Source organism: Ovis canadensis, chromosome 24 (assembly GCF_042477335.2).
Source record: "Ovis canadensis isolate MfBH-ARS-UI-01 breed Bighorn chromosome 24, ARS-UI_OviCan_v2, whole genome shotgun sequence".
Taxonomy (NCBI): domain Eukaryota; kingdom Metazoa; phylum Chordata; class Mammalia; order Artiodactyla; family Bovidae; genus Ovis; species Ovis canadensis.
Window position 1 is genome coordinate 36,925,336 of NC_091268.1, and position 12,479 is coordinate 36,937,814.

General features: G+C 43.1%; 1 protein-coding gene across 2 annotated transcripts in view; it reads left to right on the top strand.

The window, feature by feature from the left end:
- The window catches only part of PRKCB (protein kinase C beta), a 373,695-nt gene that overhangs the window by 156,394 nt on the left and 204,822 nt on the right, over window positions 1-12,479 (top strand). For both annotated transcript variants that reach the window (XM_069570367.1, XM_069570368.1), the window contains exon 3: window positions 3,793-3,875. In XM_069570367.1, coding sequence (XP_069426468.1) covers window positions 3,793-3,875 — 83 coding nt within the window. The remainder of the gene's footprint in view (window positions 1-3,792; window positions 3,876-12,479) is intronic.

The following is a 12,479-nucleotide window of genomic DNA, read 5'->3' on the forward strand; positions in this document are numbered from 1 at the left end:
AATTAGGTTGGCGTTTGAAAGCAGTGATGAGGGGATGAATTATTCAATAAAAGATGCTGGCACAAGTGATTACCTATTTGAGAAAAAAATGGCAAGTTAAATTCCCATGTCATTTCAGATACCAAAAAAAAAAAAAAAATTACAAATTGATGGAAGTTTAAAGTGCATATGATGCCAGATAAAAGTAAAGAGAAAAGAATGGTATAGATAAGAATTTGGATCATATGGGAAGGCCTTTTGAAGTGTAGTTGGACTAAGTTTTCTTTGTCCAGCTTTTTTTTCTTTTGGTAGTCTGCAAGTTATTGTTGTTAGCGCACTATTTCAGCTTATAATGTCCTAAATGCAGTTTCTCCATACCTATTAACTCTCGAGGAATAAACAAGGATCTTAGCATGTTGCAACTACAGTCTTTTTCCCATCCCTGTCTCTTAAGACTTGTCCCCCTACCCTCACCTTGCTTTTCTTCTTGTTCTTTCACCACTGTTTTATGCCTCTTTTATTCATTTTGTTATTTTTTTGTGGCGTGTATATTCTCTATTACTTCTTTGTGGGAAGTAAATTTTCCAAGTTCTTGTATTTTGGAAATGTCTTTATTTTGTTCTTTCACTTGAATGCTCGTTTGACTGTGTAGAGGATTTTAGGTTCAAATAACTTTTCCTAAACCTTTGAAGATGTTGCTCCATTGTATTCTTTTTTTTTTTAATTTTTAAAAAATGATTGCCGCAATCAATTTAGTTAAATTTTTTAAAGATTTTTTTTTCATGTGGACCATTTTTAAAGTCTTTATTGAATCTGTTACAGTATTGCATCTGTCTTATGGTTTGGTCTTTTGGCCACAAGGCATATGGAATCTCAGCTGCCTAATCAGAGATCGAATTCACCCCCCTGCATTAGAAGGCGAACTCTTAACTGTTGGAACTGCCTCCATTGTATCCTAGGATGCAGAGTTGCAGATGAGAAATCTGATGTTAAAATTATTTTTTGTTCCTTTGTCGGTAACTTTCCCGTCTTCTCTTCCTTTCCTTGATAGACACGTCCTCACAGTGATATCTGAGCCTTGGTAATTCTCAATGTTAGTCATTTTTCTTTTTGTTTGTTATCTATTGACACTTGATAGTTTCTTTCAATTTCATGGCTCAAATTCTTCTTAATCTTTAGAGAATTTCCTTTCATTTTCTTCAATTACACCTTTACTTTTCTTTCTGTTCTTTCCTGAACATCCTTCTGTATAGATATTAGAATTCTGAGATCTATTATACATGTTTTGAGTCATTTCTTCTATTCTTTCTTTCCTTTTTTTTTTTTTGCAAAATTCTGGGGAAATCACTCAAATTAGACTTCCAATTTGCTAAGTTCCTCTTTAGTTGTTCTCCATTTGTATCAGCCCAACTACTGAATTTCCAGTTTGGGCGATCATATTTTTCATTTCCCGATCTTTGTTTTTCTTTGACTCTTTGTTTCAAAATGAAAGTAGGCTTATTTCCCTTGATATTATGTAATTAACATATACTCTTTTGTCAACATTTCAAACAATATAGATGTAAGGTTGTCAGTAAAAATAATCTGTAGTCCTATTGCCCAGAAATAACCACCATTGGCATATTTTGGCCACTGCTCGTGTCTCACTCATGTGGGGCCTCCCTGGGGGCTCAGATGGTAAAGTGTCTGTCTGCAATGCAGGAGACCCAGGTTCGATCCCTGGGTTGGGAAGATCCCCTGGAGAAGGAGGTGGCAGCCCACTCCAGTACTCTTGCCTGGAAAATCCCATGAACAGAGGAACCTGGAATGCTACAGTCCATGGGGTCACAAAGAGTCGGGCACGACTGAGAGACTTCACTTTCGTGTATTACTCTCCACATTCACAGACATGTAGGCACAGAGGACTTCCCTACTCACAACAAACATGTATATACTGTTTGACGCAGATGTCTTTATACAAAGCATATATTACTTACAAAATGCAATAAGTAATAACAGAAAAAGGAGAAAGAAATTGACCCCTTTGGAACTCTTCTTCTTCTTTTTAGCTTTACCATCTTGTGGAATCTTGGTTCCCTGACCAGGGATTGAACCTGAGCCCCTGGCAGTGGAAGCACGGAGTCCTAACCACTGGACTGCCAGGGAATTTTCCCCAGGTTCACTAATAATCAGTCAAGACTGATGTTTTTTTCCCATCTATTACCCTTTCTGTCTCTTTTCTGTCATGTTGAATTATTTTGAATTGAATCATTTTATCCATAAAGATTATAGGATGTATCCTTAGAAGTAAGAATAACAAAAAAATCATAATACTCTTATTATATCAAAAATTATAATTCCCTAATACCAATAACAAAAATTCTCTCATGTTATCAAAAAATGAGTCATTCATTTTTCTGATTGTCTCATAATTTTTAAAAAACTATTAGTTCATTTAAACTAGGACCCAAACAATGTCCACATATTATGTTTAGTTAATACCTTTTAAAATCTCTTTATTATGTTCTTCCTCTGCCCTGCTATTTTCCTCTTGCTGTTTTCTATTTTCATTCATTTATTGTTGGTGTTTTGAGCAGTTTTAGGCATATAGAAAAACTGATTGAAAATACAGTTTCTGTACATTTCCTCAACCTCATTTCCACCCTAGTTCCCCCTATTATTAACATTTGCAAGTGAAATAAATCAGAAAGAGAAAGAGGAATACCATGTTAACTCACTTGTACGTGGGATCTTAAAAAAAAAAAAAGGAAACCCAAAACACCAAAACCAAGAAGTGAACTTGTGGATACAGAGAATAGATTGGTGGTTGCCAGAGATTAGGGTGGGGAGCGGGTGACATGGGTGGAAGTGGTCAAAATAAGTAAGTTCAGGGGGTGTAATAAATAGCATGTGACTATAGTTAGTAGTACTGTAGTGTATATTTGGGCTTCCCTGGTGGCTCAATGGTAAAGAATCTGCCTGCCAGTGCAGGAGATGTGTTCGATCCCTGGGTTGGGAAGATCCGCTGGAGGAGGGCATGGCAACCTGCTCGAGTATGCTTACTGGGAAATCCCGTAGACAGAGGAGCCTGGCAAGCTACTGTCCATGGGGCTGCAGAAGAGTCGGACACAACGACTGAGCATGCAGTGTATATTTGGAAGTCGCTAAGAGAGTAAATCTTAAAAAATCTTATCAGAAGAAAAAAATCACAACTATGTGTGGTGATGGATGTTGATGACTTACAGTGACGATCATTTATAAATGTATATATGGAATCATTATGTTAGACACCTGAACCTAATACAAGGTTATATCAATTATATCTCAATTAAAAAATGAAGAGAACTATATTCAACACCCTATGATAAGTCATAATGGAAAATAATATTAAAAAATGTGAAAAAATGAAATAGCATGCCTTAGAGTGTTGTTAGGAATATTAAGTGAATTAATATGTGTAAAGCACTCTTAAAGAATCTTGCGTTAGTGTGGTACATTTGTTACAGTTGATGGGCCAATATTGATACATTGTTATTAACTAAAAGCCATTGTTTATCCTAGGGTTCGCTTTTTGTGTTGTACCTTCTCTAAATGTAGTTGTCACTACGGTGTCATCCATAGTAGTCAACATAATTAGTAAATTGCAAGTTGTAGCACCGGTGTCCCCAGGAGTTTGAGTTCAATAGAAGACAAGGGGCAGAAACTGAAGGCATTGTCTATCTGATTGTGAAGCCTTTGAGTATAAAGGCTAATGCTGCCCTCCTCTCTGCCCCTCCCTTCCTGCTCTCCCCGTCCCCTCTCCCCTCCCTCCCACCCTCATTTTCTCTTTTGCAGTCTGCTGTTTTGTCGTGCACAAGCGCTGCCATGAATTTGTCACCTTCTCCTGCCCGGGCGCTGACAAGGGCCCAGCCTCTGACGTAAGTAACGGGCACCGGTCTCCTCTCTCTGTCCACAGTCACTGCACCCTTTTGGGTGACTGTGAGTATACCGAGACAAAAAGTCGGGATGTCACGGTCCCTACAGCTTCTGAGACTATTTTCATCTTAATGGGAAAAAACCAAAACAAAACATTTTGAGAGGGGTGCATGACTTCAAGAAACCAGTTTCCCTACTATGATTTAGCACAATGTCTTCATCTTTGTGGCTGAGGCATGAGGTTGATGAGCAGGGGTTAAATTGTGAACTCTTTGTCAGGGCCCCAGAATTAGGAGGAAGTGAGATTTTCCTACTCTGTTTAACCCGAAGTGTGATTACTGTTGAGGGATGAGGGGTGCTCCTGGATAAAACTAGCAAATAAACTTTGTTTTGATCATTATTGCTTTATTTTAATATGGTTTGAAAAACGTATCTAGTAGTGGTTTGTCATTTATGGTGAGGATTTAAAATTTCCTACTTAAGTAAAAGTGTTTAGGGTTGGACAAAAGATAGGGCTCCCTTGTGGCTCAGCTGGTAAAGAATCCACACACAATGTGGGAGACCTGGGTTTGATCCCTGGGTTGGGAAGATCCCCTGGAGAAGGAAAAGGCTACCCAGTATTCTGGCCTGGCAAATTCCATGAACTGTATAGTCCATGGGGCTGGAAAGAGTCAGGCATGACGGAGTGACTTTCATTTTCACTTTCACTTTCAAAAGATAGGGACTTCCCTGGCAGTCCAGTGGTTAAGAATTCACACTTGCAGTGCAGGGGGCGCAGGTTTAATCCCTGGTTGGAAACTAAGATCCCATATGCTGTGTGGTGTGGCCAAAAAATTAAAAAAAAAATTTAAAAAGATAAACTGACTTAAGGAAAATATTAGGTGAATGACGGCGTGACTGCTATGTTTGAGTGCTCTGTGGCTAAAGTCTTGGTACTGCTACTGCTAAGTCACTTCAGTTGTGTCCGACTCTGTGTGACCCCATAGATGGCAGCCCACCAGGCTCCCCCGTCCCTGGGATTCTCCAGGCAAGAACACTGGAGTGGGTTGCCAGTTCCTTCTCCAGTGCATGAACGTGAAAAGTGAAAGAGAAGTCGTTCAGTCGTGTCCAACTCTTCATGACCCCATGGGCTGCAGCCTACCAGGCTCCTCCATCCATGGGATTTTCCAGGCGAGAGTACTGGAGTGGGGTGCCATTTACCTAAAGTTTGGGCTATCCAACAGCCATTCCCAACCCTCACTCTTCTTTCTGGCAAAGGCCACCTCTCAGTATAAAAGCTGAAGATGCCTGCTGCTTGCTTTCGCAGGCTCCTTTGTAGCTAGTGAGTGAGCCCGTGACCCAGTTCTGCTCAGTGGGACCCGAGGGGAAGTCTGAGCAGGGCTTCTAGGAAAGACTTTCCTTTCTGATAAAGGAAGATACTCCTTTCTTTGTTCTGGTGGACATTTTTGAGTGGGCACGTAACGCATGGAGTTGTGGCAACCCTTAGGGTCAATGAGAAAGCTATGACTGACATCCTGAGCATGGCCGAGTGGAAGAGTTAAAGGAACCTGGGTCATGGATGACATTGATGAACTGCTGAGCCAACGCTGAGTTCTCTTGTGCTCAGACTGTGTATGTGAGATAAGAAGCACCTCTTACTGGTAAAGGCTCACAGCTTAGGGTATTCTTTTCCGTCTTGGCCCTTCCACCACGCACACTCTGCTGTTGGCCCAGTCATGAGCTCTGTGCGTCTGCACCCCTAGTTCTCTCATTTGGTTCCTGCTTTGGTTCACCTTCCTGGAACTCTCCCCATTGGCTTTGTCTCCCACTGGTCCTGTCTTGATCACTTAGAGTTGACAGCTGATCTCAGCTTGCTCGAAGGGAGTAGTCACTACCTTCTGTTGTTACATGTGCTCTTGCTGGCCTTCTAAAAGTGGTCATCTGCCGTTCTGCTGCAGATCAGGGGCAGGCCAGGCCTACTCTAGAGCTGATACTGCAGTCACTTTGCTTGCAGATTGTGCTATTTGGGTTAAGAACTCCAGGCAACAGAGAACAACCAAAACCCTCACAGGCCTATTTGCAGAGACGAAGATGGGACCATTCTTCTCGTTCTCTCCGATCACACTCCCCGACCCTTTTAGAGCAGTTCCCTTCCTGTGTCCCCAGGAGAGAAGATAAGTTTGGGAGACAGCCTGCTTCAGGCTCTGAATGTTCATGCAGATCGAGGCGTGATACTCAGAGAGCAGCCAGGAGGGTGCTGTTTCCCATAGCCCCTCTTTATTCCTTGGCTTTTTATGTTGCCTGAGGGAGAAAGAGCTCAAAATGTTTTAAGTGGAAAGGGAAATTTTGGTCCCTGAAACTGAAAAGCTCTACCCAGTGAATCAAGGTGCCCAAATGAGATCTTCAGGGATCTCTTTCTCCATTTCTTGGCTCAGTTTTCTTCTGTCCTGGCTTCCGTTTCAAGAAGGCTTTTCTCCTGTGGGAGCATGCTGGCCGTGGTACCTTTAATCTTCATGTCTTGTCAGTGCTGCAATTCTAGAGACAAGAGCTAAAGTCTCAGTAAATCCTGGGCCGTATATAACTGAGGATGGTTATGCTGATTGGCACGCCTGCTATGGGCTTACCCCTGGAGAGGTCTGAGAGTGGGAGAGAGGTGGTCGGTCCCTCGGAGGAAAATTAGGGAAGCAGTATTGTGTACTGGTTAAAATCACACTACGGATGGAGCCAGCATTTCGAGGCTCAGGTATGCTTGACCCTGGGCAAAATACTTCAGTCCATTTATGCTTTAGATTGCTCAGTTGAAAATGAATAAAACAATAGTCCCTACCTGATAACCTTGCTCGGAGTATCTGGTGTGTATGTCTAGGACGGTGTCTGGTTCATACTGAAGATGACAATGACAATGGTAATGAGTAACAGTGAATGTGTGCTGGGTAGACAGCGAGGACAGATGTCTACCAGGTAAGTCTGATGAATGAATAGGACCTCTGCCTGCCACCTGGCAGTCGTCCTTCCTAGGCATGTGTAGGCACCATGAGTTGTAGGAGACCCTGCTCTGTGTGAATGGAACAGTGTAGTCATTCATTGCCTTGGGCATGGGGAGAGCAGGCAGTCCTCCCTGCAGCCAGCATGCATAGGATTTGGCAGCCGATCTCTGGACACAGTTCCAAAAAGGCCGGTTGGCACCGAGGATGATGAATTGGTCCAGACTCCTGAACTGGGTTGACTTGGTTCATTGACCTTTTTTTGTCCATGGTTGGAGACATGATTAAATATCTGGCCACACCTGTTCGCCTACCTGGCCAGGCTCTCTGAGGCTCATGCAGATCAGGAGGGGTGCCGTCCTCTTATATGACCTTGGAGGAGCAGGTATGCCGCGAGCTCATGGAGTAGAAAAGTGCTGCCTCCATTTGTGAAAAAGGAATTGTCGTTTTTGTGTGCCTTCTGCCCTCTGCTATTCCAAGTCCAACCTGAGTTGAGGAATATTCTGGGTATTAGTAGATCTTTGTGTGGTTGGCAGCCTTCTAGATCTCCATCATGGCATGTTAGGCTACCTGATGGGAATTTTATGAATCAAGCTCTGTCCCAGTGAACCCAGCTAGTGACCCAACCATTCAGTGCTAATGGGAATAGACAATACATATGGGCACCCACCACTGGGGGACCTGAAAACATGGCAGAGTTCCTGGGTGCTACTTCTGATCATCTGTAGGGATCCTACTGGTTCTGAGATCTTCTTAGAATGAGAAAGAGAAGCTTGTCTCTGAGGGCTTGGACTAGGATAAGTCAAGTTCAGGACTTGCCCTGGGCACAAAGATTAAGGGATTCTTGCTTGTGTCTGCCTAGTGGCTGGATGATCTAGGCTGGCCCCATTCACATGACTGGCAGTGAGCTGGCTGTTGGCCTAGGTGCCTTGATTCTTGTCCACATGGCTTCTCATCCTCCAGCTGACCAGCTCTGGTTTGTTCACATGGTGGTGTCAGGGTTCCAAGAAGAGCAAGTGAGCACATCCCAATGCATCAGTGCTTTTCCAGCTCATGTATCATGTTTGATAATGTCCCACTGGACCAAGTAATCTCATGTTATTGTTCAGTAGCTCAGTCCTGTCCGACTCTTTGCGACCCCATGAACTGTACTCTGCCAGGTTCCTCCGTCCATGGTGTTCTGGCAAGAACACTGTAGTGGGTTGCCATTTTCCACTCCAAGGGATCTTCCTGGACCAGGGATCAAACCTGTGTCTCCTAGATTGGCAGGCGGATTCTTTACCACTGAACCACCAGGGAAGCCGCCCAAGTAGTCTCATGGCCAAGCTCAAATTCAAGTGGTAAAGAAATAGACCACTCATCATGGGAGGGAAAGAATCTCTGGTCAAGCTACTGCAGATCCAGTTGGCTCAGGGGGTCACTGTGGAACAGAATCCTTGGAGGCCATCACACTGGGCTTCATAAAGGACTCTCAGGTCTCACTGTGGTTCAGAGAGTCAGACAGCTTCAGTAGGACAACAGGCCTCTTGTATTCCCTGCCCCAGGTCCCTGGGGGACTTAGCCCCCTCCAGCTACAAATGGAAAGTTGGGCAGCTTATGGATCACTCCCTGAGACAATGGGCTTCCCAGGTGGCTCAGTGGTAAAGACTCCGCTTGCCAATGCAGGAGATGCAGGAGACTAGGGTTTGATCCCTGGGTTGGGAAGTTCCCCTGGAGGAGGAAATGGCAACCCATTCCAGTATTCTTGCCTGGAGAATTCCATGGACAGAGGAGCCTGGTTGGCTACCGTTCATGGGTCACAAAGAATCGGACACAACTGAGGGACTGAGACACACACACACCCAGAGACAAAGGTGGTTAAAGATGTGGACTCTGAAGTCAGTCCTACCTTAGTTCAGGTCCTGACTCTGTTAGTAATGCGTGAGATCATCTCGGGTATGTCACTTTTCTTCTCTGCTCAGTTTCCTTATCCACAGGTTGAGATGTTAGTACCAACCACATAGGTCTGTTGTAATAATTAAAAAAAAATCCTTAAAATGAAAAAGAGCTAACTACATCAGCATCAAAAGGATTAACCACAGATGGATTAAAGAGCCATTGTGTGAAAGCGCCAAGCACAGTGCCTGTCATGTCCTAAGCCTTTGGTGCAGGTAGCTGATGGTTTTCCACTGATCTCCCTAATCATGAATGTACTGATAATTCTCTCCATTCCTCCACCTACACCATGCACTTGTGTTTTCATTTCCATTGTGTGAGTGCTAAGTCACTCAGTTGTGTCCGACTCTTTGCAACCCTATGGACTGTATGTAGCCCACCAGGCTCCTCTGTCCGTGGATTTCTCCAGGCAAGAATACTAGAGTGTGTTGCCATGCCCTCCTCCAGGGGATCTTTCTGACCCAGGGATTGAACCTGAATCTTTTACGTCCCTTGCATCGGCAGGCAGGTTCTTTACCACTAACATCTGGGAAGCCCTTCCATTTCCATTACTTTATACAAATCCTGAAATTTTGCAGTACAATGCTGAGAAAAAGAACCTAGACTCTTGAGCCAGAAAAGCTTGGTGTCAAAATCCAGTGCTGAAGTTTCCAGCTCCATTGATCTTGGTAAAATTATTTCAGTTCTGTGATCTTAGTTGGTATCTTTAAAATGGGGCAAATAATACATAAATCATAGGTTTGGGGTGAGTAGTCAATGAAAAGCTACTTGAATGACATCCAGAATAGTGTCTGGCACAAAGAAGGCACTTGGAAAATGGTTTCTAAATTATGATTTATCCCTGGAGGAATCTCCGACTCAAGAAGGGGTGCAGGTTACACTCTGACCTGCCAAGGAATAATAGCTAATAATAGCTAACTTTGTTGAGCAGAGGTTCTGCGCCAGGCATTACAAAAGTATAAAAGGACTCTTTAGCTGGTTTGTCTAAAGATAACTTCTCCAGCGTTTTATGGTTTTAGGAATAATAATTTCTTATCATTCATGGTCAAAGTACCGAATAAAACTCATTGTTATGCCTTGTACCCTCTTGATTCCATCACTAAATCAGGTCAGTGAAAGATGCAGGCAGTAATGTTGAGTGTATCGTTTTGTGTTTCTTAATCAAGTCTTACTTTATGAAGAAACATATTAAAAATGATAAATCATGCATTAGATGTTGAAGACTTAATAAAAGAGAAATAAAAGAAAATTTAAAAAGAATATATTAAATTCACATATTAAAAGAATATGCATATAAATGCTAATGGGTTTGAAAATCTGGTTGAAAGGGATGATTCTCCAGGAAATTTTAAATTGGCAATTTTATCTCAAGAAGAAATTGAAAACCATAACAGGCAAATAATCGAGAGAAATGAGAACATTGCTTTTCTTCTCCCAAAGCTCCAGAATAATAGGCTTCATGGGTAAATTATTAAACTTTAGAAGAATGAAGAATTTCTCTTCATTTGATTTGATTTTGATTTTCATAACAGTGAGCCTGTTGTCTTAAAGTATCTTTGTTTCCTTTTTGTGACATGCTTTACTTTTCTATTGAAGTATAACTGATGGATAAGAGTATGTAAATTACAGGTATGCAGTATAATGCTTCACAGTTTTAAAGGTTATACTTTATTTGTGTGTGTGTGTGTGTGTGTGTGTGTGTGTGTGTGTGTGCGCACGTGCTAAGTTGCTTAGTTGTATCTGACTCTTAGCAACCCCATGGACTGTAGCCTGCCAGGCTCCTTTGTCCATGGGGGTTCTCCAGGCAAGAATATTGGAGTCTATTGCCATGCCCTCCTCCAGGGTATCTTCCCAACCCAGGGATCAAACCCAGGTCTCTCGCATTGCAGGCAGATTCTTTACCATCTGAGCCACCAGGGAAGCCCATGAATACTGGAGTGGCTACCTGGAGTGCCATGCTCCCTCCAGGGGATCTTCCTAACCCAGGAATCGAACTGGGGTCTCTTACATTGCATATAGATTCTTTACCAGCTGAGCTACCAGGAAAGCCCATACTCCATTTATAGTTATAAAATATTGGCTATATGCCCTGTCTTGTACAATATATCCTTATAGTTTACCTTATACCTAATCTGTTCATTTTAAACTATCTCAAATTATAGAGAAAAAGTAAATGTTCACAATTTTAAAAAATCAAAAGGGCAGTAAAGCCAACTCAAATCAGCACTAGATAAAGAGATTGGCTCATGGGAAGGACATTGAGAAGGATTAAGAGCTTCAGGGATAAGAGTCTCAGACACTGAAACTGAGGATCCAGTACTTGTAAAATGCTTTCTCATTATTGGCTATATCAGTCAGCTTTGCTATGTAACAAACCATCCCCAAATTTAGTGGCTTAAAACATTTATTATGCTTCGTGATTGTGTGGGCCACTTGGGTCATTCTGATCTGGGTCTATCCAGCTGATCACTGCTGAGCTCTCTCGTGCATTTGGTCAGCTGTGACTTGGCTGGTGTGGGATCACCTAGGGTAGCCTCAGGCACATGACTGGCACTTGGCAGCCCCTTGACTGGGGCACTTGGTTCCTCCTCCATGTGGTCTCCTTTCTTCCGTTAGTTTAGGTTCATCTGCACACTGGTCTCAGGGTTCCAAGCACAGCAAGAGAGGGAAAACCCCCACAGCATAGATGTCTTTCAAGCTTTTATTTGTGTCACAGTGGTTGTGGCCAAGATCAGATTTGAGGTGGGAAAACACTTCATCTCTGGATATCAGGGGCTGCGAATTCTCGTTGCAGAGATGCACCTGGGAAGTGGGGACTTGTGGTCATTCTGCGGTCTACCATTTTGCAGCTGGCCCTCATCTGCTGTGCCAGCTGTCTCCTTGGTCCTTCCAGATCATCTCTGCTTTCTCCTTGAGAGACTGACCTGTAAGGGCTGCATCAGTGGGGGTTCCCTTACGCTCTGACTTCAGGTTGGGCTTAAGATGAGGGGTTGATAGGAGGCTGGAGGGTGAGCCCAGGGTGTTTGTCATGAAGTCTTCTTGGCTTTACCCTCTGACAGTGTTCCCCTCCTAAGGCAGTCTGCAGCTGTTCACCCCCAAAGTCTCTCCTTTTCCCTCTGCTCGTACTGGCCCTCAGTTACCGCACCCTCCCTCTTGGTTTCCCAACAGCACGCCCACACTTTTCTAAACAGTCCTTTCTTGAAACCTGTCTTAAACTCTCCTAATTTGAATATGCCATTCGTTTCCTGCTGGGACCCCAGCTGACTTGTCCTTGCTTTATTTGCTCCTACTGGAGACAGGACAGGACGTGCCTGTAAATATGTCTGGCAACCTGGTTATAGTTGACCTTCGGGAAAGATGAAAACCCTAGTTGACACAGTGGCCTTCTTTCTTCCTGCATCCATAATCAGTCCCAGGAAAGGATTCTGATTGGTTGGTCCTCAGTTGTTAGGGGAATGAACTCTTACAGTTTACCACGCCTGGACCATATAGCATCCCTCTGACTCAGAGAACAACATATAACAAGAAGGAACGGGAGACTTGGAGGAGCTGACGAGATAAATAGCTGCCACGCTGTATTATTATAAGCTAGCTTGACCATGGTAACCAGCATAACCCAATAAAGCTGGCTTACAGAACTAAACTGGAGTAAACTTAGAATGTAAATTTAAAGATCCTAAGTAAAACATATAATACTATTGAATTCTT